The sequence below is a fragment of the Salvelinus sp. IW2-2015 genome, linkage group LG13, assembly GCF_002910315.2.
Source record: "Salvelinus sp. IW2-2015 linkage group LG13, ASM291031v2, whole genome shotgun sequence".
Classification (NCBI taxonomy): Eukaryota; Metazoa; Chordata; class Actinopteri; order Salmoniformes; family Salmonidae; genus Salvelinus; species Salvelinus sp. IW2-2015.
The window spans coordinates 42,769,527-42,795,888 of NC_036853.1; the positions used below are offsets into that span (position 1 = coordinate 42,769,527).

General features: G+C 40.1%; 2 protein-coding genes across 5 annotated transcripts in view; both read left to right on the forward strand.

Moving 5' to 3' along the window:
- Nucleotides 1–6,969: 6,969 nt before the first annotated feature.
- LOC111971520 (leucine-rich repeat LGI family member 2) lies at nt 6,970–18,488 on the forward strand. The gene is made up of 8 exons (XM_023998337.2): nt 6,970–7,426; nt 7,690–7,761; nt 8,450–8,521; nt 8,831–8,902; nt 12,917–12,988; nt 14,179–14,348; nt 14,942–15,106; nt 16,709–18,488. The coding sequence occupies exons 1-8, from the start codon at nt 7,140–7,142 to the stop codon at nt 17,542–17,544; spliced, it is 1,746 nt and encodes a 581-aa protein (XP_023854105.1). The 5' UTR covers nt 6,970–7,139; the 3' UTR covers nt 17,545–18,488.
- Nucleotides 18,489–19,163: 675 nt separating this feature from the next.
- LOC111971521 (coiled-coil domain-containing protein 149) overlaps nt 19,164–26,362 on the forward strand; it is a 31,295-nt gene continuing 24,096 nt past the window's right edge. For 2 of the 4 annotated variants that reach the window (XM_023998338.1, XM_023998339.1), the window contains exon 1: nt 19,164–19,354. In XM_023998338.1, coding sequence (XP_023854106.1) covers nt 19,304–19,354 — 51 coding nt within the window. In that variant the 5' untranslated portion in view covers nt 19,164–19,303. Of the gene's footprint in view, nt 19,355–23,399; nt 23,857–23,882; nt 24,498–26,362 lie in introns of those variants that run through there. The other 2 variants (XM_070446302.1, XM_023998340.2) reach the window with 2 other exon arrangements.

The following is a 26,362-nucleotide window of genomic DNA, read 5'->3' on the forward strand; positions in this document are numbered from 1 at the left end:
GGAAGGAGATGTGTTCTGTCTCCTAGAGATGAACGTACTTTGGTGCGAAAAGTGCAAATAAATCCCAGAACAACAGCAAAGGACCTTGTGAAGATGCTGGAAGAAACAGGTACAAAAGTATCTATATCCACAGTAAAACGAGTCCTATATCGACATAACCTGAAAGGCTGCTCAGCAAGGAAGAAGCCACTGCTCCAAAACCGCCATAAAAAATCCAGACTACGGTTTGCAACTGCACATGGCGACAAAGATCGTACTTTTTGGAGAAATGTCCTCTGGTCTGATGAAACAAAAATAGAACTGTTTGGCCATAATGACCATCATTTTAGAACACCTACTCATTCAAGGGGTTTTCTTTATTTTTTACTAATTTCCCCATTGTAGAATAATATTGAAGACATAAAAACTATGAAATAACACATCATGTAGTAACCAAAAAAGTGTTTAACAAATCAAAATATATTTTATATTTCAGATTCTTCAAATAGCCACCCTTTGCCTTGATGACAGCTTTGCACACTCTTGGCATTCTCTCAACCAGTTTTGCCTGGAATTCTTTTCCAACTGTCTTGAAGGAATTCCACATATGCTGAGCACTTGTTGGCTGCTTTTCCTTCACTCTGCGGTCCAACTCATCCCAAACCATCTCATTCCGCGTCTCACAAAGACACTGCGGTTCTCCAATTTGGAATCATCAGACCAAAGGACAAATTTCCACCAGTCTAATGTCCATTGCTCGTGTTTATTGGCCCAAGCAAGTCTCTTCTTCTTATTGGTGTTCTTTAGTAGTGGTTTCTTAGCAGCAATTCGACCATGAACGCCTGATTCACACAGTCTCCTCTGAACAGTTGATGGTGAGATGTGTCTGTTACTTGAACTTAGTGAAGCATTTATTTGGGCTGCAATTTCTAAGACTGGTAACGCTAATGAACTTATCCTCTGCAGCAGAGGTAACTCTGGGTCTTCCATTCCTGTGGCGGTCCTCATGAGAGCCAGTTTCATCATAGTGCTTGATGGTTTTTGCGACTGCACTTGAAGAAACTTTCAAAGTTCTTGAAATGTCCCATATTGACTGACCTTCATGTCTTAAAGTAATGATGGACTGTCGTTTCTCTTTTCTTATTTGAGCTGTTCTTGCCATAATATGGACTTGGCCGTTTACCAATAGGGCTATCTTCTGTATACCCCCCCCCCCCCCCCCCCACACAACTGATTGGCTCAAACTCATTAAGGAAATAAATTCCCCAAATTAACTTAATTTAATTGAAATGCATTCCAGGTGGCTACCTCATATGGTTGAGAGAATGCCAAGAGTGTGCAAAGCTGTCATCAAGGCAAAAGGGTGGCTATTTGAAGAATCTCAAATATAAATATTATTTCTATTTGTTTAACACTTTTTTGGTTACTACATGATTACATATGTGTTATTTCATAATTCTTATGTCTTCCCTATTATTCTACAATGTAGAAAATAGTAAAAAAATAAAGAAAAACCCTTGAATGAGTACTGTTGGTGTTGTAAAACATTTGACCAGTAGTGTATGTGTTGGGCTTTAAATATTGTTTGTCACACCCTGATCTTTTTCACTTGTCTTTGGCTTTGTCTCCATCCCCCTCCAGGTGTTGCCCATCTTCCTCATTATCCCCAGTGTATTCATACCTATGTTCCTCTGTTTGTCTGTTGCCAGTTTGTTTTGTTCTTCAAGCCTACCTAGGGTTTTCCCCTTGCTTCTGTCTGTTTCTAGTTCCTGTTTTCTAATTTTCCCAGTTTTGACCTTCTGCCTGCCCTGACCCTGAGCCTGCATTCCGTTCTGTACACTGTCTGCATCTGGGTCTTCCCTAAAACATGATAGTTTAATTTGTAGTGTTGGGCTTTAGCTGAGATTAGCTGGACAAAAGGTTAGCTGGACAAAAGGAACACTTATGTGAGATGCTATTCATTGACTACAGCTCAGCGTTCACACCATAGTACCCTCAAAGCTCATCACTAGCCAAGGATCCTGGTCTAAACACCTCCCTCTGCAACTGGATCCCTGACTTCCTGACAGCCCGCCCCAGGTGGGGAGGGTAGGTAGCAACACATCTGCCACGCTGATTCTCAACACTGGAGCTCCCCAGGGGTGCGTGCTCAGTCCCCTCCTGTACTCCCTGTTCACCCATGACTGCATGGCCAGGCACAACTCCAACACCATCATTAAGTTTGCAGACGACACAACAGTGGTAGGCCTGATCACCGACAACGACGAGAGCCTATAGGGAGGAGGTCAGAGACCTGGCTGGGTGGTGCCAGAATAACAACCTATCCCTCAACGTAACCAAGACTAAGGAGATGATTGTGGACTACAGGAAAAGGAGGACCAAGCACGCCCCCATTCTCATCRACGGGTTTGTAGTGGAGCAGGTTGAGAGCTTCAAGTTCCTTGGTGTCCACATCAACAACAAACTAGAATGGTCCAAACACACCAAGACAGTCGTGAAGAGGGCACAACAAAGCCTACTCCCCCTCAGGAAACTAAAAAGATTTGGCATGGGTCCTGAGATCCTCAAAAGGTTCTACAGCTGCAACATCGAGAGCATCCTGACTGGTTGCATCACTGCCTGGTACAGCAATTGCTCGGCCTCTGACTGCAAGGCACTTCAGAGGGTAGTGCATACGGCCCAGTACATCACTGGGGCTTAGCTGCCTGCCATCCAGGGCCTCTACACCAGGCGGTGTCAGAGGAAGTCCCTAAAAATTGTCAAAGACCCTAGCCATCCCAGTCATAGACTGTTCTCTCTACTACCGCATGGCAAGCGGTACAGGAGTGCCAAGTCTAGGACAAAAAGGCTTCTCAACAGTTTTTACCCCCAAGCCATAAGACTCCTGAACATGTAATCAAATGGGTACCCAGACTATTTGCATTGTGTGCCCCCCCAACCCTTCTTTTTACGCTGCTGCTACTCTCTGTTTATCATATATGCATAGTCACTTTAACTATACATTAATGTACATACTACCTCATTTGGGCCGACCAACCAGTGCTCCCGCACATTGGCTAACCGGGCTATCTGCATTGTGTCCCGCCACCCACCACCCGCCAACCCMTCTTTTACGCTACTGCTACTCTCTGTTCATCATATATACATATTCACTTTAACCATATCTACATGTACATACTACCTCAATCAGCCTGACTAACTGGTGTCTGTATGTAGCCTCGATACTTTTATAGCCTCGCTACTGTATATAGCCTGTCTTTTTACTGTTGTTTTATTTCTTTACTTACCTATTGTTCACCTAATACCTTTCTTGCACTATTGGTTAGAACCTGTAAGTAAGCATTTCACTGTAAGGTCTACACCTGTTGTATTTGGCGCACATGACAAATAAACTTTGATTTGATTTGAATCTTTTTTCTCATGGTCTGAGAGTTCTTTRGGTGCCTTTTGGAAAACTCCAAGCAGGCTGTCATGTGCCTTTTACTAAGGAGTGGCTTCCGTCTGGCCACTCTACCATAAAGCCCTGATTGGTGGAGTGCTGCAGAGATGGTGTCCTTCTGGAAGTTTCTCCCATCTCCACAGAGGAACTCTGGAGCTCTTTCAGAGTGACCATCAGGTTTTTGATCACCTCCCTGACCAAGGCCCTTCTCCCCCGATTGCTCAGTTTGGCTGGGCGGCCAGCTCTAGTAAGAGTCTTGGTGGTTCCAAACTTCTTCCATTTAAGAATGATGGTGGCCACTGTTCTTGGGGACGTTCAATGCTTCAGAAATGTTTTGGTACCCTTCCCCAGATCTGTGCCTCGACACAATCCAGTCTCGGAGCTCATGGCATGGTTTTTGCTCTGACAAGCATAGACAGTTGTGTGCCTTTCCAAATCATGTCAAATCAATAGAATTTACCACAGTTGGACTCCAATCAAGTTGTAGAAACATCTCAAGGATGATCAATGGAAACAGGATGCACCTCAGCTCAATTTCGAGTCTCATAGTAAAGGGTCTGAAAACTCATGTAAATAAGGTATTTCTGTTTTTTATTTTGTATAAGTTTAAAAAAATGTCTAAACCTGTTTTCAGTTTGTCATTATGGGGCATTTTGTGTAGAGTGATGAGGAACATTTTAATTTAATCAATTTTAGAATAAGGCTGTAATGTAATAAAATGTGGAAAAGTCAAGGGGTTTGAATACTTTCCTAATGCACTGTATACACATTTAAAAAAATGTTTTACCAGAAGCATTTAACTGCAGGGCACTTCCACATGATATGGAATGTGCCTATCTTATTTACATACAATATTTCCATATCCTTAATATCCTTTGTCTGCGCTTATGGACTGTCCTCTTCATTTCAAACCACATGTTTTCAATGGGGTTGATTTTGTGGTCAATTAACAATTTCTCAGTGAATTTTGATGTGTGCTCGGGGTTATTGTCTTGCTGGAAGATTCACTTTAGGCAAAATTTTAGCCTCCTGGCAGAAGCAACCAGGTTTTTGTCTAAAATTTCCTGCTACTTGGTAAAGTTCATGATGCTGTTGACCTTAACAAGCGCCCCAGGACCAGTGGAAGAAAAATAGCCCCATAACATATAAGATCCCCTACCATATTTTACAGTAGGTATGAGCTACTTTTTTTCTGTTTTTCTACACCAAACCCACCACTGTTGTGAGTGGCCAAAGAGCTCTATTTGCATGTAATCTGACWGCACAATCAGGAGTTTGCTAAACAGCATTGGTACTTGGATTGGAACCGATGCTTTGGTCAGACGACATGAAAATAGAGCTCTTTGGTCACGCACACCAATGGTGGGTTTGGCGTCAAACTGATATTATGCAGAAAAGTACCTCATATACCTTATAAATTGTTTTATTTTATTACTTGTTAAACAAAATCTCTTTCTCTGACCAATTGTTAGTAGAAAAAATAATATAATTTTCTAAATGTTTGTAGTATACAATAAGAACTCAGTTTTGAGTTTTAGTATACAATAAGAACTCAATTTATTTTATTCAGTCTTTTTGCTAATCTTTATCAATGGTGCCACAATTTGGGAGGTAACTGTATATGTTGTGTGGGGGATATAGCCAGAGCACTTACTGTTATAAATGTTTAATGTACACACTTATCGTTAATGCATCTTATCTTACCTAATTCAATCACAATGCCATTAGGGTTGTCAATATATTACATTAGCAGAGGTTATGATATAGAGGTCATAAATCAAAACGATGAGTTGCAAACAAGTCCACAGCCCTACAGGCCTATACAGAGTATTCTATGGTTTTAAATGTAAAATGTGTCTAGGCCTAGAGGTAGAACTATTACATTTGATCTAAGGTAGTCTAAAAGTATGGAATTGCTTCATCATCTGAGCTGGACCTGCCTCACTGTTTACACTAGCTTCTACAGTATATCCACACAGTCAGATTCCACAGCCACTAATTGAGATTCACAGCTACAAAGTAAGATTGGCTACAAAAATGATCTTAATTGAAATGATCTTAATTTAAGGTTAGGGTTAGGCATAAGGTTAGCAGTGTGGTTAAGGTTAGGTTTAAAATCAAATTTGATGAAAATAAATGGTAAATATGGGTGGGGTTTATGACTTAGAAGCTAGTCTAGGAGTTAGACATGAACCTGCCTCTCCTGTAGTTATCCTTCCTTGTCGTCTGTACTGGTGTAGGATCTTAATGTGATCACTCTTTTGTTGCTGGGAATTTTTTCTGCACGGCAGGAAAATCTAATCAAATGTTATTTGTCACATGTGCCGAATACAACAGGTGTAGTATACCTTACCATGAAATGCTTTCCTACAAACCCTTAACCAACAATGCAGTTCAAGAAATAGAGTTAAGAAAATATTTACTAAATACACTAAAGTAAAAATTAAATAAAGTGGCATATTGTAACGTTCTGACCAGAGTTCTTATGTGTTTTGCTTGTTTAGTGTTGGTCAGGACGTGAGCTGGGTGGGAATTCTATGTTGTGTGTCTAGTTTGTCTGTTTCTGTGTCCAGCCTAATATGGTTCTCAATCAGAGGCAGCTGTCAATYGTTGTCCCTGATTGAGAATCATATATAGGAGGCTTGTTTTGTGTTGGGATTTTGTTGGGTGGTTGTTTCCTGTCGCTGTGTCTGTGTTAGTTGCACCACACGGTACTGTCTCGTTCGTTCTTTTCCTGTTCATGCRTTCTTCGTTTTAGGTAGTTCTCATGTTCAGGTCTGTTTAACGTCATTTGTTGTTTTGTAAATTATTCAAGTGTTCTTCGTGTTTAGTTATTAAATTTCATTATGTCTACATACCTCGCTGCGTGTTGGTCCGATCCATGCTCCTCCTCGTCTGAGGAAGAGAACGAATATGACGACCGTTACACATGAGCTTCATGAATTACACAAATTCACTGAAAACACGCAAAAACAACGGTTATATTAACAGGCTATTGCACTTTTCATTGAGCATAATTTTAGACCAATAATTGCCTAACCACCATTCATGCAACATTATAGACTAAACTTTCAAATCCTGTTAGGCCTACTGTAGGTTTATTTTTCTGCGACAATAGGCCTATTGGTCAAATTAAAATCCTACACCTGTAAATCAACCATATTCTAAACAACTAGGATGGCCCATGAATTTAGTTGTAATCAGGCATCAGACAAAACAAATCTATAAGGGCGCGATATTGGAGATCACGAGACATGTATTAAATTGTTCAAGAGAGAGCACAAATTGTTTAGTTTAAACATGGAGCTGTAACATAATTGCGGACAGTAGCCTATTTAGCCTATTTATAAAGGAGAAATGTATCCCGACAAAAAGCAGATATTGCCATGGCGGACACGTGGGTTTATGTGTTGGGGAAAAAAGGGGACAATTTATTTGAGAACATAACTACACTACAATCCTATTTTCAAACAACAAAAAAACAGTCTCCTTTCTCCGCTGCACATACCAATAATTCAAAAATCATTAGTCTATCGCACATATGGGTCAACTTTCTCACCTATTGGAGCTTTGAAAGAAGGCTAACTACTGATATTATCATCAACATTTTTTTATTATTTTAATCGACCGTAGTTTGCCTGGAATCCCGGAAATCTTCCTGAATTGCGTTGGATGCGAAATTAAGAAGCCTAGCGGGAAGCATCTGCAGCAGAATCTGCTTATGTCAGGTGTTCTTCTGTCCACTGCTGTATTCAAGGCACGGAGCGGTGAGATAGAGGTGGATTGCATCGAAGTCACTCTCTGTCATTGTCATACATTTCAAAAAATGTTAGGCTCGAAGCATTGGTTATGGATCAATTTGATTATACTGTGTCTCGGTCAAGCCAGTCTAGCTGCACCTAAAAAGGTTTTTCGATGCCCTTCGGGATGCTCGTGCTCCAAGGAGACCATTATCTGTGTCGGGACCTCAAGTGTACCACGGACTATGCCGAATGACATCAACTCACTGTGAGTATTGTCCTCAATTTATTCATCATCACACATAGTTGAAAGGAAAATACAGTAGGCCTATCACATGGAATGTTGAAAAACGTGCAAGCATGAATTGTGTAATGACATGAAGTTTGTAATGACTTCAGTGTTACAAATGTAGAATAACCCACTTTATATGTGTCAATGATTTCCTCGTTACAGACTATTTAGACAACTGAAGCATATTAATAGGTTAATGCTGGTTTCATATTGTCAATATTATGTCGATCTTCCACCAGGAGCATAGTAAATGGATCCCTCGCAGAAATCACAGAGGCCATGTTCTCCCTCATGCCATCTCTGCAGTTGCTGTACGTAGCCACATAATTTACATTTTCAGCAAGTACATAAGAATATTTTGTTTTTATAGTAACCTATACATGGATCCAGCAATGCAGGCCTACACCACTAACTGTAAATGCAATTCTGATGAGGCTGTGGTCCTGTACGGCTCAGTTGGTAGAGCATGACGCTTGCTAAATCAGGGCTGTGGTTTGAATTCCTGGTGCTACCCAAACGTACAATGGATGTATGCATGACTAAGTCGCTTTGGATAAAAGCGTCTGTTAAATGGCATAAATTATTACTATATCAGCCAGAGACACATGCAGGGAGTCGTGTCAGACTGAATTGCCTTATTTATGAACAGTATCTCAATGACTTCGATAGTCTGTTTGGTCATTGTGCCTTGCAGATCGAAGGTCCGTCACTCACTAAAAGGTCCGTCACTCACTAAATGACTGGATATTATGATGTAACCATGAAAATGATTACTACAGTAATGATTTCAATTCTTCACTTGAAACCACACACACACCTGCGCGAGTACGCATGCAAGCCCTAACACGCACACAACTCACTGCATCCATGCTGCTAATCATTTTTTTTCTTCATATTTAATAAGTTTAACATTTGCCATCCAAATGTTAAAAGTGGAATATGCTATGGAATTTTGGCTAATACGACCCAAAACTTATCATTTTTTTCTTATTTTCTCAGGCTTCTCAATTCAAATTCATTGACCACCATCAAAGATGATGCATTCTATGGCCTTCCTCATCTTGAATATTTGTGAGTATTTGGTTCAAACTAATTTGACTTCCTCTCCCCAGTCAACTGTTTTTGCAGAGAAAGTATGATTAACAAACATCTGAATTAATCTTCAATGTCTAAACACATTTTAAGGTGGCCTATGGAGCACTAGTGTATGTGATACCTGTAATTCGCCATAATTCTTTCTTAATTTGTGTCATATAAAACCAAAAGTTGTTAGCTTTAGTAAAATAAGTAATTTGATGTTTTTAAAAGTGAATAACAAGTTCAAAAGACAGCTAGAGTAACATCATTACTCCCTTAATTTATTACATTTGTGATTAACAGATTCATAGAGGGCAACAAGATTGAGACTATCGCCAAAAATGCCCTCAGAGGTCTCCGAGACGTGACTCATTTGTAAGTCTGCTGATACCATTTCTACCATCTCTATTCTACCCAGAGCTGTAACTGCATATGAAGACACCAAGGTCCGGACCTCTGTAATTGTTTAGAATTTTTAAAAATTACAGTACAAGTCAAAAGTTTGGGCACACCTATTCATTCAAGGGTTTTTCTTTATTTGTACTATTTTCTACATTGTATAATAATAGTGAAGACATCAAAACAATGAAATAACACATATGGAATCATGTAGTAACCAAAAAAGTGTTAAACAAATAAAAATATATTGTGTATTTTAGATTATTCAAAGTAGCCACCCTTTGCCTTGATGACAGCTTTGCTCACTCTTGGCATTCTCTCAACCAACTTCACCTGGAATTAGTTTCAAACAATCTTGAAGGAGTTCCCACATATGCTGCTGTTCCTTCACTCTGTGATCCAACTCATCCCAAATCATCTCAATTGGGTTGAGGTCGGGTGATTGTGAAGGCCATGTCATCCGATGCAGCACTCTATCATTCTCCTTCTTGGTCAAATAGCCCTTACACAGCCTGGAGGTGTGTTGGGTCATTGTCCTGTTGAAAAACAAATGATAGTCCCACTAAGCGCAGACCAGATGGGATGGCGTATCGCTGCAGAATGCTGTGGTAGCCATGCTGGTTAAGTGTACCTTGAATACTAAATAAATCACTGACAGTGTCACTAGCAAAGCACCCCCACACCATCACAACTCCTCCTCCATGCTTCACGGTGGGAACCACACATGCGGAGATCATCCATTCACCTGCTCTGCGTCTCACAAAGACCAGTGGTGGAAAAAGCACCAAATTGTCATACTTGATTAAAAGTATAGATACCTTAATGGAAAGTTACTCAAGTAAAAGTGAAAGTTCCCCACTAAAATACTACTTGAGGAAGAGTCTAAAAGTATTTGGTGCTAAATATACTTAAGTATCAAAAGTAAATGTAATTGATAAAATATACTTACGTATGAAAAGTGTAAATCATTTCAAATTCCTTATATTAAGCAAAGCAGACGGCACCCTGTCTTGGTACACTACTACACTCAGACATAATCTACAAATTATGCATTTGTGTTTAGTGAGTCTGTCAGATCAGAGGCAGTAGGGATAACCACRTATTTTCTTGATAAGTGCGGGAAAGTCCTCAACTGGCAGCTTCATGAAATAGTACCCGCAAAACACCAGTCTCAACGTCAACAGTGAAGAGGCGACTCTGGGATGCTGGCCTTCTAGGCAGAGTTCCTCTGTCCAGTGTCTGTGTTCTTTTGCCCGTCTTAATCTTTTCTTTTTATTGGCCAGTCTGAGATATGGCTTTGTCTTTGCAACTCTGCCTAGAAGGCCAGCATCCCGGAGTCGCCTCTTCCCTGTTGACGTTGAGACTGGTGTTTTGTGGGTACTATTTAATGAAGCTGCCAGTTGAGGACATGTGAGGCGTCTGTTTCTCAAACTAGACACTCTAATGTACATATCCTCTTGCTCAGTTGTGCACCGGGGCCTCCCACTCCTCTTTCTATTTTGGTTAGAGCCAGTTTGCTCTGTTCTGTGATGGGAGTAGTACATCGCGTTGTATGAGATCTTCAGTTTCTTGACAATTTCTCGTATGGAATAGCCTTCATTTCTCAGAACAAGAATAGACTGACGAGTTTCAGAAGAAAGTTCTTTGTTTCTGGACATTTTCTGGCCTGTAATCGAACCCACAAATGCTGATGCTCCTGATACTCAACTAGTCTAAAGAAGGACAGTTTTATTACTTCTTTAATCAGCACAACAGTTTTCAGCTGTGCTAACATGATTGCAAAAGGGTTTTCTAATGATCAATTAGCATTTTAAAATGATAAACTTGGATTAGCTAACACAACGTGCCATTGGAACACAGGAGTGATAGTTGCTGATAATGGGCCTCTGTACGCCTATGTAGATATTCCATTTAAAAAATCAGCCGTTTCCAGCTACAATAGTCATTTACAACATTAACAATGTCTACACCGTATTTCTGATCAATTTTATGTTATTTTAATGGACAAAAAATTWGCTTTTCTTTCAAAAACAAGGAYATTTGTAAGTGACCCCAAACTTTTGAACGGTAGTGTATATAGAGAGAGAGATTTTTTAGGACCTCAGTCAAGGTCTCAACTTACTGTTGAGAGTTAGAATAGTAGAATACACAAGGTGCAATTTTGAAACTTAGTTGTGAATCAGCAGTTTTTCTTTTGTTATATGTCACTCACAGACAGTCACTCAATTAGCCCAAGTCAGTTAAAACATTTTTGATTGTTAAATTAGTCTAGTTAGTCTAGCCAGCTATATAAAATTGCAATAATCATGGCCGAATTCCCGACCCGGCACTCAGGGCATGTGCCCAGGGGCCCTGACTTCCAGGGGGCCCCCATTGATTTTGTTTGTCACTCCCACTCAGATATCATATTAGCATGGCATAAGTCATGGCAAAATGTGTAGAATTGCAGAAAAGGTGCTTTAAAACTGCAAAAAAGGATCCACACCCCATGACAAAACATTTAGAATTGTAGGAAATTATCTGTAAAACAGCAACCCCCCAAAAATGATTTGTTTACTTTTTGTTCATAAAATACTTTTTCTGCTTACAAATCCCTTTGTACGCATTCAATTATAGTTTTGAATCCTGGTGCTGAGTTAATGTGAGTTAATGTGTTGCGGCTAATTGTGTAGCTAATAGGCTATGGCTGAATCTCAAACCAAACACTTGGCCACTAAGTCCTTTATTGAGTGGTGTTGTGTTCGATAGTGATCATTCATGTTTTGGCCAAAAGGAGCATTGGGACAATGCGCACTCCATGTCCCAATTGCCTCTTAGCAATATTCAAAATTCTAAATCCATTTGCGAGCATAGTCTCCTGCGATCTGTCTTGTACCATGACTCACTTTCTATGAAACATGGGTACTGGGAACCTGGGGAAGACACCGATGCATACTCGGATAGACAGTGAGAAAGATGTAAAAAAAAATATGTGCAAGTATATCGGTCACAAGCGCAGCAGCAGAAGACTCAATACTGTACAGACTCAGGGCAGAGCAGGCTGTTTGCTGCTTCATTAAAACGTGTTTATTGTGATAAAATGATGTTACAACAGTCCCTAGCTAACTAGGTAGCTAGCTTGCTTGTGGAAGGAGAATTTCATTTAGTGTTGCACTTAGCTGGTTGGTTAGCTTTTCTTTCGTTTCATGTGAAGTGACTGGCTCAGGCTTAGCTAGTAAGTTATCATGTACATGATCAAACTTCAGAAATACACAAAACCCCTTAGCTAGACTTAAACTTAAAAATTCATTACAGATTTCTTGATTTATCTTGATTTATTCTCATTATTTTTGAGAGAGGCGTAGAAGTGACTGTTGTTGCTAGGAAACATGATAGGATTCATTGGAAGAAGTTGCTGCCAAGGGCGCCGAGTCGGCGTTGGATGCGCACTCAATAAAGAGGCTTCCAAAGGGCGCAGTGGAGCCATCAATGACTCAAGTACTAGCATTTTTAGATTGACTCTATTGACTTGTAAGTGCTCGAAGTACTCAAAGTGTTCGGTTTGAGATTCAGCCTATATGTTTATAGATCAACTTTTTGCTGACCCCCCAACCSCCCTGTCCAAACCTCACTAAAACTCAGACAGACCCTGTCTCTGCCATCTCTTCCATCTTTATTGTCTCTTGATCTCTATTCTATTCCATCTTTATCATCTCTACCATCTCTATTTTCTATCATGTTTATCATCTGTACTATTTCTACCATCTCTTCCATCTTTCTACCATTTCTATCGGCTCTTATCATTTCTCTCTCCCTGATCATCTCTCTGTACCACCTCTGTCATTTCTATCAGATCTATCAATCTCTTATATCTACCATTTCTATTGTCTCTACCATTTATATAATTTCTATTCTCTACTATCTCTATCATCTCAATCCTCCACCCAAGAATCTCTCTCCATGATGACACATTATTTTTCTCTCCGTCTCCTGCCGCACTGTCTCTCGCAGGTCGCTGGCTAACAACAACATGAGGGCTTTGCCAAGGGATCTCTTCCACGATCTTGACTCCCTGCTAGAGCTGTGAGTAAGAAACCCAGCTAGCAATCACTTATAGGACCACAGGTTTCTATGAGGCAGCACTGACACTGCACCAAACAACTCTAATTGACAGTTGGCAACCCGCTCTTATTAGGCTTTTAAGACTACCGCCTTTTGCCCGATGTAAGGAGGATGAATACTGAAGATGGGCTGCCGGTGCTCCTCTATAAGCTTGCTATCAGGGAATGGTGGTTTGCGATTTATTGAACAAGATCACATTGAATATCTGGATATCCAATGAATAATGGTTTTGAATATAATATTGACAATGAGATTAACAGGAAATGGTTGCTATAYKMRTATAGCAACCATTTCCTGTTAATCTCATTGTCAATATTATATTCAAAACCATTATTCATTGGATATCCAGATATTCAATGTGATCTTGTTCAATAAATCGCTAGTTCAGTCAGAATGCTGCTTGTGCTTAAAGAGTTAATGGTCAATTTGTGTATATACCTCAATGTTTTGTTTTTAGTAGGTTTAATAAATAAGTGCCTTGTTCAAATGGCACACTACATTTTTACTAGGGACAAGCTTAGTCCCGCATGCATATAGGGCGCCATTTTTGTCACAGAACAGAGCACATATCTGTGAAAAACATTGTAGAACTCCACATTTATAATCTGCAGTGCAATATAATTTGAAAACGTTATTTAATGTTGTGCATAACTGCCAATTGCTCATGCAAAATGTTGCCCGTAATGTGTTGTTGTTTTGGCATTTGAAAAGGTGTATGGGATGTTACGCCTGGTCCAGAGACAACCTTCAGCCCCTTTCCCCTAGGTCCATCTGAAGAGAGATTGGATAGGTGAAATCAACATGATGACATCTCTACCTGTTTCATCAAATCTGAAAACCCACAAGGGGCTAAGGAAAGGGACTAGGGGTTGTTTTGAAAAAAGTGTTAGGGTTAGGGTTAAKCTGATTTTAGGGAAGTAGATAAAGGGCTTCATTGCCACAATCCCAAACTATCCCTTTAATTGGTGTCCAGGAAACTATCCCCTAGAGTCCAGACATTATTTTCTTGCAGTGTGAGGATACTGGATGGCATACATGTTCCCATTATTTTAACTCTGAATGCCCTAAGCTTTGCCTTTTACTAAGTGATCACATTCTATCTTTTGGTGGATTCGTTTATGTTACTGCATCCATCCTCTGTCACATGTTAGGGATTTGAGAGGCAACATATTTCAGTGTGACTGTGAGAACAAGTGGCTGATGATGTGGCTGAAAAACACCAACGCTACCGTATCGGATGTCAACTGCGCAGGTCCCATAGAAATGAAGGGCAAACGCCTGAACGACCTTCCCATCCCGCCAGACGAGTGTATCTCCACGGGTAATTTAACCAGCGCACCTCCACACTCCAGTCAAACATAAATGTCACACCCAACCAATTTATATTATTTCTCCTTTTAAGAATTATATTTTTGGTGTGTGTGTTGAGGGGGAATCAAATATACAGTTATGCATTTTATTTATAGGCACATCTGTGTGATACTGTAATAATACTATACACATATACTGTAGTAGCTCTACATACTATGAACCATGTTTGATTTACATATATACACAAAGATTTCATGACACACAGTCCTTTCACACCATATATGTTGTCTGTTCAACAGTTGATCAGATTTCTTGTAACAACACAAATACCTTTTTAACTCTTACATGGTAAAATACATTTTACTTTCTGTAATAATGTATTGGACATCATCAGTACTTTGCTGTTGAATAATTAACAAAAAATTACCAATATGGACAATGGGGGCTTTAATTCTTCGAATTCAAGTTATATTTAATTATTAATTTGTTGTAGCTTATTTGGAGAGTTGCCAGATTATTGTGGCCTTGTGTGGATATCAAATTCTCCTCTGTACACATTTTTGTGTTATGTTCATCATGTTGTGTTCCTTTTCTGCCCCACAGACTTTGTCCGTCATCAGTCCATTCCAACCCAGGCTTTGTCGGCTGACATTTTCTCCCATAAGGAGGACATTTATGTGGCGATGGCTGACCCCAATTACAACAGCTGTGTGGTCATGGAATGGGACCACATTGAAATGAATTTCAGGCCTTTCGATAACATCACAGGTTTGATTTCTTTTTGTGTTTTGTTTTTTGTGTGTGTGTTTTTTTTATTGATGTAGGCCTATCCTTGTTGTTTAGTTAAATATACTAGAAATCTCACCATCCATTTTTTTTGTTTTTCAGTTGTACTATACACTGAGTTTACAAAACATTTCCATGCTCTTTCCATGACATAGACTGACCAGGTGAATCCAGGTGAAGCTATGATCCCTTATTGATATCACCTGTTAAATCCACTTCAATTAGTGTAGATGAAGGGGAGGAGACAAGTTAAAGAAGATTGTTAAGCCTTGACACAATTGAGACATGGATTGTGTATGTGTACCATTCAGAGGGTGAATGGGCAAGACAAAATATTTAAGTGCCTTTGAAAGGGGTATTGTAGTAGGTGCAAGGCGCCCCGGTTTGAGTGTACCAAGAACTGCAACGCTGCTGGGTTTTTCACACTCAACAGTTTCCCGTGTGTATCAAGAATGGTCCACCACCCAAAGGACATCCAGCCAACTTGACACAACTGTGGGAAGCATTGGAGTCAACATGCGCCAGCTTCCCTGTGGAATGCTTTCGACACCTTATAGTCCATGCCCCTACAAATTTAATTTAGGCCCCAACGAATTAAGGCAAACTCAACTCAATATTTTTTTATTTGTAAAAACATTGTAATTTTTTATTTAACTAGGCAAGTCAGTTAAGGACAAATTCTTATTTACAATGACGGCCTACCCCGAGCAAACCTGGACGACACCCTATGGGACTCCCAATCACGTCCGGATGTGATACAGCCTGGATTTGAACCAGAAACTGTAGTGATACCTCTTGCACTGAGATGCAGTGCCTTAGACCGCTGCGCAACTCGGGAGCAAATATTAGGAAGGTGTTCCTAATGTTTTTTACACTCAGTTTACATTTGTTGTTCCACACACAATTCAATAGAAATCACAGATTTGACTGGCCAGGACCTTAAAACAACTTATCTAGTGTGAATGTATATTGAGAAACATTCTTTTCAAGTTTAAGTTTTTATTACACTCACATAGCAGTCAATATAAACTGAAATACATGAGCATACAAAATATTAAGATAAGAGTAACAAAATAAAAAGTGTAAGTAAAGACATTTTATAAAAAATGTCCTGCGTCTTAAAGTGGCTCCTTAATCAATGAGCAGAAATATAAGGTCGGCCCCAACGAATTAAGGCAAAGGGGGGTTGACCTCTTGTACTGTTCAGTTCTAGACTTTGGTATAGTCAGTTGGTTTTGGCTGCGGGTGTTCCTGCCTGTCACTGTCAGGGGGGTAACCAGTCTTTGAATTGAGATTTTAGGAGGCTGACAACAAAATCTGTGCAGAGTTGTGTCCTTATTTCATGAATCCGGGGTAGGGACAGGGTCTGAAGTGCCTCAGTATAACTGGAGTATCATCCTAGGATGATGTAGCATGCTCTTTTCTGAATAATTTCCAGGTCATCAGACTGGGCCTGGATCAGTGAACTATTCCATCACATGAGTAGTGGTAGAGCTTATAGGACTTGATAATTTGACTATATTTTATTTCATTTTGTTCTCATTCATAATTTCACTATTACTAATTATTTAAATATTACTCCAGGAAAGTCTGTTGTTGGATGCAAGTCTGTTCTGATTGACAACCACGTCTTGGTAATCGTGACTCAACTCTTTGGCGGCTCCCACATCTACAAGTTTGACGATCAACAAAACAAGTTCACCAAGTTCCAAACCATTGAGGTCTTCAACATCTCCAAACCCAATGACATTGAGGTGTTCCAAATAGCCGGCGAGTGGTACTTCATCATTGTGGACAGCTCCAAGGCAGGCTTATCTACTCTGTACAAGTGGAACGACCAAACGGACCGGAACGAGACCGGTTTCTACTCCTACCAGTTCCTTCACGAGTGGTTCCGAGATACGGACGCCGAGTTCGTCGAGCTAGACGGGAAGTCCCACCTCATCTTGGCCAGTCGCTCTCAGGCGCCCGTCATTTACCTGTGGAACAAGAGCAGCCAGAAGTTCCAACTGCACAGCGAAATCCCAAACGTTGACGACGTGGTGGCGGTCAAAGCCTTCCAGGTAGACGAGGAGCTCTACCTGGCCATGACGTGCTACATCGGGGACTCCAAAGTCCTCAAGTGGACCAGCAAGCAGTTCACTGAGGTGCAGGCCCTGCCTTCTCGTGGCGCCATGGTCCTCCAGCCGTTTTCATTCAAGGACAGGCACTACTTGGCCCTGGGCAGCGATTACTCCTTCACACAGATCTACTTGTGGGATGAGGAGATCAAAATGTTCTCCAAGTTCAAGGATATCTATGTGCAGTCTCCACGTTCTTTCAATGTGGTGTCCACTGACCGGCGTAATTTTTTATTTTCCTCCAGCTTCAAAGGGAAAACTATGGTCTTTGAGCATGTTATTGTCGACATAAGCCTGTGAAACTAGAAAGCTTTTATTTGTGCCTAACACCATCAAATTATTGTTTCTGACACATTTATACCCGTTGCCATGAGTAGTAAATTATTTATTTATTTCATGAAAGATGAATATAGTGTTTTAAATTAGTATTTTTCATTTGCAATGAAYTATGGTTTAGACAGTCTCTGCAAAACTATGAATTTCTCTTTGTTTACATTTGTTAACATTTTGTTATTGAATGTAATGATAGATTGGTAAAATTATTTCCATGTTAAGTTTGAAACCAAAATATTCATATTAAAGCAATGACAATATGTGAAATGTAACCCGCATGATGAACAATGGCTGCCAATACCTGCAATGGTCTTGTACAGTGACTTATCAGGGATATGATTATAGCAACTGCACAGTATTTACAGCTAGCTGTTAAACATTAACAACTATTATACCTTTACTGAACATAATGAATAACGGAACTGAAATTGATGATGGCCAGCTATATGATGGAACAGTGCCTGGCTAATAGCAAAACAGAATGTCAATAATGTAGTATGAATTCCTATGCAAGATAATGATACATATCTTTCTGTATATTTAATGCTGTTCTTTATTAATATGCTTTATTATATGCTGTACTACATTAGTACAGTTAGCTAGAACTTCATTTATATAATACACATATATTCCTTGTCTAGTGTCATGACCTTGCTGCCTTTACCTTCAACATGTTAACTATGCCCTACTACAGTATGTTACCTCTGTACAATGTTGATGTTTCTGAACAAATGGTGTTTTCAGACACATCTATCTATGTACTGTATATAAGTTAGAAATACAGAAAATGTATTGAATGTAGATTCCATTTGGCTTTAAGAAGATCCTCGTGAAATAATTGTTCTCCATTTATTATTTAACATTTGTCGATTTAAAATGCAATAGAATTAAAGCATCTGACAGGAAATCTACTGCACTGTTGTTTTTGTTCCATTATTCTGTAGAGCATACCTAGCACTTACAAATGCTGAGAATTTGTCTGTGTTGCAATGATAAAGTGCCCAAGATGGCAAAGTTAAGATGTGTAGCCTTGTCAGCACTGGGCCTTTGTGACAGATTTATCTCTGGCTTGCAAGAATAGAGGACATCAGTGCATCGGTAGGCTACATGTATTAGCCAGTGTTATGAGAATAAGAGAAAATGTAATGTGTGGGGAAATTTCCAAACCACTTCCATTCCTTGATTAGTTGTCAATCAATTTTGTAAGAGGAGGGCAAGTAGGCCTATGCTGTTATATTCCTTTCTTTGTGAAACAACAACATATTGTCAATATTCTTTGAATATATTAACAAAGGCTATGAGCATTACCTGATTCTGTAGGCTATAGCCTTTAAGCCTATGCATTTACCTCAAGATGAGTGTGATAAGTGCACCACCCTATGTTTAAGACCGACATTGCAGGGCATTGAGGCAAAAGGAAAACACAATATTTCGTTTACAAATGCATTAAAATGTACTTTCCATGTGGCATATTTGCATAACAAAGAAGACACAGATCACACTGAAAGGTCAGTCATATTCATATTAATGACCCTGATAGCTGCGCAACTCTGCTGACGTTTCACACGCACGCACGCAACTGACAGACAGGCGGAAGTGAGGTAGACTGAAATAGCATAATGTCTTCCTATGCAGAATAAATACAGTGATGCTTCCCTCTTGATACTGACTGTACCTCCAAGCTTGATAAACGACAACATTGAAAGGCTGCCATAAAACAAACGAGATGAATTCCTCAAGAAGAAGCGAAAGTGATTGGCAGGGTTTGGTCAGCGAGGTGAGTTTATTCAATATGCCACTGCCTCCATGTCAAACTTAATCCYAACCCCAATACATCGGCTCACAGCTGTCAGTATCTTTATCACGTTGTTTGAAATAAATGTGGCTACAGTATCTCGTTTTTGAAACACTTCCTATAGCCTAAATATGAATGTTTGTCGGGTAGCCTATTTAATCTACAACGCAGTTGCATATTTCAAATTCAACATGCTAGCCTACAACAAACTAGAACTGATGTGTACAGGGTATTTTATTTCCAAGACAGAACCGCTACGTCGTTTCTTTTGATAAATATGACGGCTTGAACATGGAATGAGATCCAACATTTTGACGCATGTTCATTTTAAATGGAAATGGATTAACCGTGGTTTAATGCGATTATAACATCGTCCTCGTTTGTTAGGAGGGAGGGAAGACTGCCTAGTACTGCACTAATAAACATCTAAATGTTTTCAATAAAGTCCATTACATGTTTTCCTGCTACGGACATAGTCTTCCTTGTGGGCCTAGGCTATATGCTATCCCCGATAACATTTGGGAGCATAAGGAAGTACATTTTGAGAGAAATCCAGACAAATGTTTTCACACGGTGCTGTACTGTTGGCCTACAGTACATTCTAAGCTTATTTACAGAAGCATTTGTTAACAATTAAGGTAAGGTTAGTCAGTCAAAAAGCACACAGAACAGGAATGTGACAGCTATATAAAGCATTATATAAACTATTCCAATCTTTATTTTGGTCATGTATTCATTAGGTGTGTAATGCAACGCTATGTACAGTTGAAGTCGGAAGTTTACATACACCTTAGCCAAATACATTTAAACTCAGTTYTTCACAATTCCTGACATTTAATCCAAGTAAAAATTCCCTGTTTTAGGTCAGTTAGGATCACCACTTTATTTTAAGAATGTGAAATGTCAGAATAATAGTAGAGAGAATGATTTCTTTCAGCTTTTATTTCTTTCATCGCATTCGCAGTGGGTCAGAAGTTTACATACACTCAATTATTATTTGGTAGCATTGCCTTCAAATTGTTTCACTTGGGTCAAATGTTTCAGGTAGCCTTCCACAAGCTTCCCACAATAAGTTGGGTGAATTTTGGTCCATTCCTCCTGACAGAGCTGGTGTAAGGTTTGTAGGTCTCCTTGCTCGCACACGCTTTTTCAGTTCTGCCCACAAATGTTCTATGGGATTGAGGTCAGGGCTTTGTGATGGCCACTCCAATACCTTGACTTTGTTGTCCTTAAGCCATTTTGCTACAACTTTGAAAGTATGCTTGGTGTCATTGTCCATTTGGAAGACCCATTTGCGACCAAGCTTCAACTTCCTGACGGATGTCTTGAGATGTTGCTTCAATATATCTACATAATTTTCCTTCTTCCCTCTTCATGATGCCATCTATTTTGAAATGCACCAGTCCCTCCTGCTGTAAGAACCCTTACAACATGATGCTGCCACCCCCGTGTTTCACAGTTGGGGGGGTGTTCTTCGGCTTGCAAGCCTCCCCCTTTTTCCTCCAAACATAACGATGGTCATTATGGCCAAACAGTTCTATTCTTGTTTCATCAGACCAGAGGACATTTCTCCAAAAAGTACGATCTTTGTCCCCATGTGCAGTTGCAAACTGTAGTCTGGCTTTTTTATGGTGGTTTTGGAGCAGTGGCTTCTTCCTTGCTGAGCGGCCTTTCCGGTTACGTCGATATAGGACTTGTTTTGCTGTGGATATAGATACTTTTGTACCGGTTTCCTCCAGCATCTTCACAAGGTCTTTTGCTGTTGTTCTGGGATTGATTTGCACTTTTCACACAAGTACGTTCATCTCTAGGAGACAGAATGCGTCTCCTTCTTGAGCGGATTGACGGCTGCGTGGTTCCATGGTGTTTATACTTGCGTACTATTGTTTGTACAGATGAACGTGCTACCTTCAGGCGTTTGGAAATTGCTCCCAAGGATGAACCAGACTTATGGAGGTCTACAATTTATTTTTTTCTGAAGTCTTTGCTGATTTCTTTAGATTTTCCCATGATGTTAAGCAGAGGCACTGAGTTTGAAGGTAGGCCTTGAAATACATCCACAGGTGCACCTCCAATTGACTCAGGCTAATTGACATCATTTGTCAGAAGCTTCTAAAGCCATGACATAATTTTCTGGAATTTTCCAAGCTGTTTAAAGGCACAGTCAACTTAGTGTATGTAAACATCTGACCCACTGGAATTGTGATACAGTGAAATAATCTGTCTGTAAACAATTGTTGGAAAAATTACTTGTGTCATGCACGAAGTAGATGTCCTGACTTGCCAAAACAAGTTTGTTAACAAGAAATTTGTGGAGTGGTTGAAAAACGAGTTTTAATGACTCCAACCTGAGTGTATGTAAACTTCCAACTTCAACTGTAGATGTAATGTATAGGTAACAAATTACTAAAGAAGGAGCTAGAGAGAAATATAGTCTAACCAGAAAACCTGTCCCCCCCCCCCACCCCCACCTTCCAACTGCCCGATTCTGCTGGTCTTCGAAGATTCTGCCATTATGCTCCTGAAGTTGCYGTTAATAGGCTACACCAGCGGTCGCAACCTCATCCATTTGCAGTGCCACGTTATCGTACCATTTCTACTGATCTGCATTGCAGCCTGCAACATTGTAGCCTGCAGGTAGAAAATGTCCAGGTAAAAATAAATATCCTATAAATCACATTGGCTATGCATGGCCTGTCAGCAAGGAACTTTAAACATTGTATTAACTTTGATAGCACCATCAGGCTGGACAAACTTTAACATTGTATAAAATCATTTGGGCCCTCTGAGTTTTCCGTGCCAATAAGCTCCTGACAAACAGACACAGCTGTAGACTACCTTCTACCTGATCTGAGTGTTACATTTGTTTTCCCCTTTCATGCTGAGTGGTTGTCAAAAGGGAGAGAGGGCTGTAAAGATTTTTCAAATAGGCTACTTTGAGGAACTATTGTCATTCTCAATGGATGTAAAAACAGACTTTGTTTACTTGCTGTTTGAGGCGATGGTGAGTTAAGACAATCAGAAATAGTATCAGATCCCCAACTGGGCACATTTTATAAGCTATCATTTGCGCGCACGCCAGGTAGCCTAGGCCTACTTCTATGCGTAATCGGGTGCGTGTTCTTACTCAAGATTGACAGTAGCGCTCAAAACAAAAGACAAATAAATTGATAACTCGTAAATGTAATGAAATAAMCCCCCCCCAAAATGTTCACGTGTAGCCTAGGTTGTGCACTGCAAACAATGTGTGCACTCCTACAATGACAACTTTAAGACTGTAATAATATATTGAATGCATAAACAGAAATTACCGTAACCAAACAAACATTGTAGAGTAGAAATGATGTGAATTAATGGTAAATGTGGTGATACTGGTGTGCCATCCCCGCGGCCTCACTGTTCACTGAGACAGCTGTGAATCAGACAGCTGTGAATGTCTTGTGTGCCATGCATTCTTTTTTATATATTTGCCACTAGTTGACAACAAAAAAAATCGTATATATTTGCCACTGGTCGACCAACAATCTATCGACCAAACAATCGACTAAATGGGATCAGCCCTACTTTAAGAAAATATCTCAGTGACTTTGAAAGAGGGGTCTCAAAGGAGCATAGAGGGTTTAAAGTGTGTGTGTGTGCATGCTCAGGCATGAGATTTCAACCAAATTGAACCATTATGGGAGATTCTGGAGCAGTGCCTAAGACGGTGTTTTCCACCACCATCAACAAAACACCAAATTATGGAATTTATTGTGTAAAAATTGTCACATCCCTCCAGTAGAGTTCCAGACACTTGTAGAATCTATGCCAAGGCACATTGAATCTGTTCTGGTGGCCCAATGCCCTGTTAAGACATTATGTTGGTCAGGGTTCCCATGGGTCCTTGAAATGCTTGAAAGTTTGTTAATTTGAGAGAAAAAATCCTTAAGTTTTTGATAATATACATAAATAGACATGGGTCATTGAAAGTGCTTGAATTTATATATTTTGTGCAAGAATAGAAATTGCAGTTCTTTAGATTAATTATTTTGTAACTTAACGTCAGTAACAGACTGACCACACCGCTCGCGTCGCGTGCGAGATGTAGAAAATGTAGAAATCTATGTTATTCAATTATTGCACCCACACTGCTCGCGCACGCCAACGAGCGTCTGCGTTGCCAAGGGCTAAAATAGAAATCAGTTATATTTCTGATGCAGATGCTCTGCAATTCCTGCCTCTCCCATCTCCTCATTGGTTTATAGAAGCAGGTACCCACATGCCATCTCCTYATTGGTTATACCCATCTCCTCATTGGTTATACCCATGTGGGTGACTGAAAGACGAACRAGGTCAGTGGCGGTAATGCACCTATGAAAGTTGTCAATCRCAATGTAAAGTCAAGAGAAGAAAAGGCCTGGAAGGAAGAGAGATGACTAGAAACGATTCGGTTGACCGTTTTATGTGTGGATTAATTGGCGAGTAGAGGACCTTGTGCATTTCAGGTAAAATAACAACTCAATGTTTATATCCCAGGACAAATTAGCTAGCCAAATAGGGCAAATTAGCTAGCAAGCTAACTAGCTAAATTGCCATAAATGTTTAATGCTTTTCGACCTGTCCCCAAATTAATATATTTGGTTCAGAGTTTGTTTTGATATTTTAACCTGCGTGTCGTGATCGCGTTTGGTGTGGGGGGACAAAATTAATTTATGCACTATGGCGCACAATGGTTTGGGCGCAGCTGATTTGGGTTTCGCGTAATAGGCTAAGTTCTGCTGTCTGCATGTGTGTCTTCCGCCGTCTGTGCGTCCTTGTTTCACGCGTCACCTGCCTCGCAAGTGCGACGGTCAGGTGCATGCATGAGTGATTGAAGTTGAATGATGCAGGTTAAACAGCGGCAAGGAAGCGAGAAAGCTAACGTTAAGTGAACCTTCAACTCTGCCTGGAAAATGTACATTCCAGGACTCGAGGCTCACCAAAGACATTTACAAAGACTGGCTTGTTAAAGATCCGCGGGACATCMATATGGCGCGATGAAGAGCCTACAGCAAATCAATAAAAGTGCACGCCATGGGCGAAGCAGGTATGACGAGCCATGCTGCTGGAACATCACACATGACGGCACTGCACAAGTTAAAAGCAGGTAGGTCCTACCCCTGGTAACATGTAGAAAGGAATACAACAACCATAGTTAGTTACTAACGTTAATTAGTTAGCTAGATTATTCCATCTCTTCGCAGTTGGGTAAATTAACTTTAACGTTACAGAATTATTCGGTAAAATTAACGTTTGCTAGGTTGTTGTTAGCTAACGTTATCTAGATGTCAGTCAGTTCTCCCACAAAATCACACCTGTCAATATAGTGCTAGCTAGCTAATGTTAGCCAACTTGAGGCAAGCAAAGCTGGACAGTGAACATTTAAAAATAAATGACGGTTTGCTGACATTGACTGAAAGTTTACATTTAGTTAAAGGACGTTAACTAGAGTCGTTAGTGACAACGTTTCATGACTAATGCTCGTTAACGTTAACCAGCTAGCTAGTCATTCATCAGACTTGGACACTTATTTTCTTACAGTTCCCACTCTATTGAACTAAGTGGAAAAGTCATTGTCATCTACATCACCACCTAGACAATCTTCTACAACTACTACCACATTCACCACCTCCAAGACAGTCCGTCATAACTTCCCAAAGAGGACACATTGTGGGCTGAGACATTGTGGTGTCTGAATATGATGAAGTCTCACTACTCTTTCCACTCTAGTGAACGCACGGGTGAGTGGTATGGTTTATAAACTGTCACCTGTAACATGAAATTATTTTTAGGAACATGTTTGTTTTCATATTCTCTCTCTGAAACACGTTCACACACAGGCTATAAACAGAAATAAGTGTTTGAAATCAATCTTTAAATTTTTTTTAATTTTAGGTGTGCTGTTCTTAGTGATGTTCCCAGACAGTGCAGTAGCCAAGACCTTCGCATGCGGGGCAACAAAGACCAGCTATGTGTGCACAGATGGCTTGGCTCTTCATTTCAGGCATTTGTTGTCTAAAAAACTGTCTGCTGGGGGGGAGGACTATGTTTTTCTCTYTGATGAGAGCCTTAACAGAAAAACAGTCAAAGCAGTGTGACTTTCCGCCCACAACCGTAAGGCTCTCCAGAGGGTAGTGAGGTCTGCAGAACGCATCACCAGGGGCAAACTACCTGCCCTCCAGGACACCTACACCACCCGATGTCACAGGAAGGCCATAAAGATCATCAAGGACAAAACCACCCAAGCCACTGCCTGTTCACCCCGCTATCATCCAGAAGGCGAGGTCAGTACAGGTGCATCAAAGAGGGACCGAGAGACTGAAAAACAGCTTCTATCTCAAGGCCATCAGACTGTTAAACCCACCACTAACATTTAGCGGCCGCTGCCAACATACTGACTCAACTCCAGCCACTTTAAAAAATGGGAATTGATGGAAATTATGTAAAAATGTACCACTAGCCACTTTAAGCAATGCCACTTAATACAATGTTTACATACCCTACATTACCCATCTCATATGTATATATACTGTACTCTATATCATCTACTGCATCTTGCCATCTTTATGCAACACATGTACCACTAGCCACTTTAAACTATGCCACTTTATGTTTACATACCCTACAGTACTCATCTCATACGTATATACCGTACTCTATACCATCTACTGCATCTGCCATGCCGTTCTGTACCACCACTCATTCATATATCTTTATGTACATATTCTTTATCCCTTTACACTTGTGTGTGTGTGTAAGGTAGTAGTGTGGAATTGTTAGGTTAGATTACTGTTGGTTATTACTGCATTGTCGGAACTAGAAGCACAAGCATTTCGCTACACTCGCATTAACATCTGCTAACCATGTGTATGTGACTAATAAAATTTGATTTGATTTTGATTTGATTTGATTTGACTCACGCCTGTTTATGGGATAAGGACAAAGTCATGACAAGAATTTATGATTCTAAAT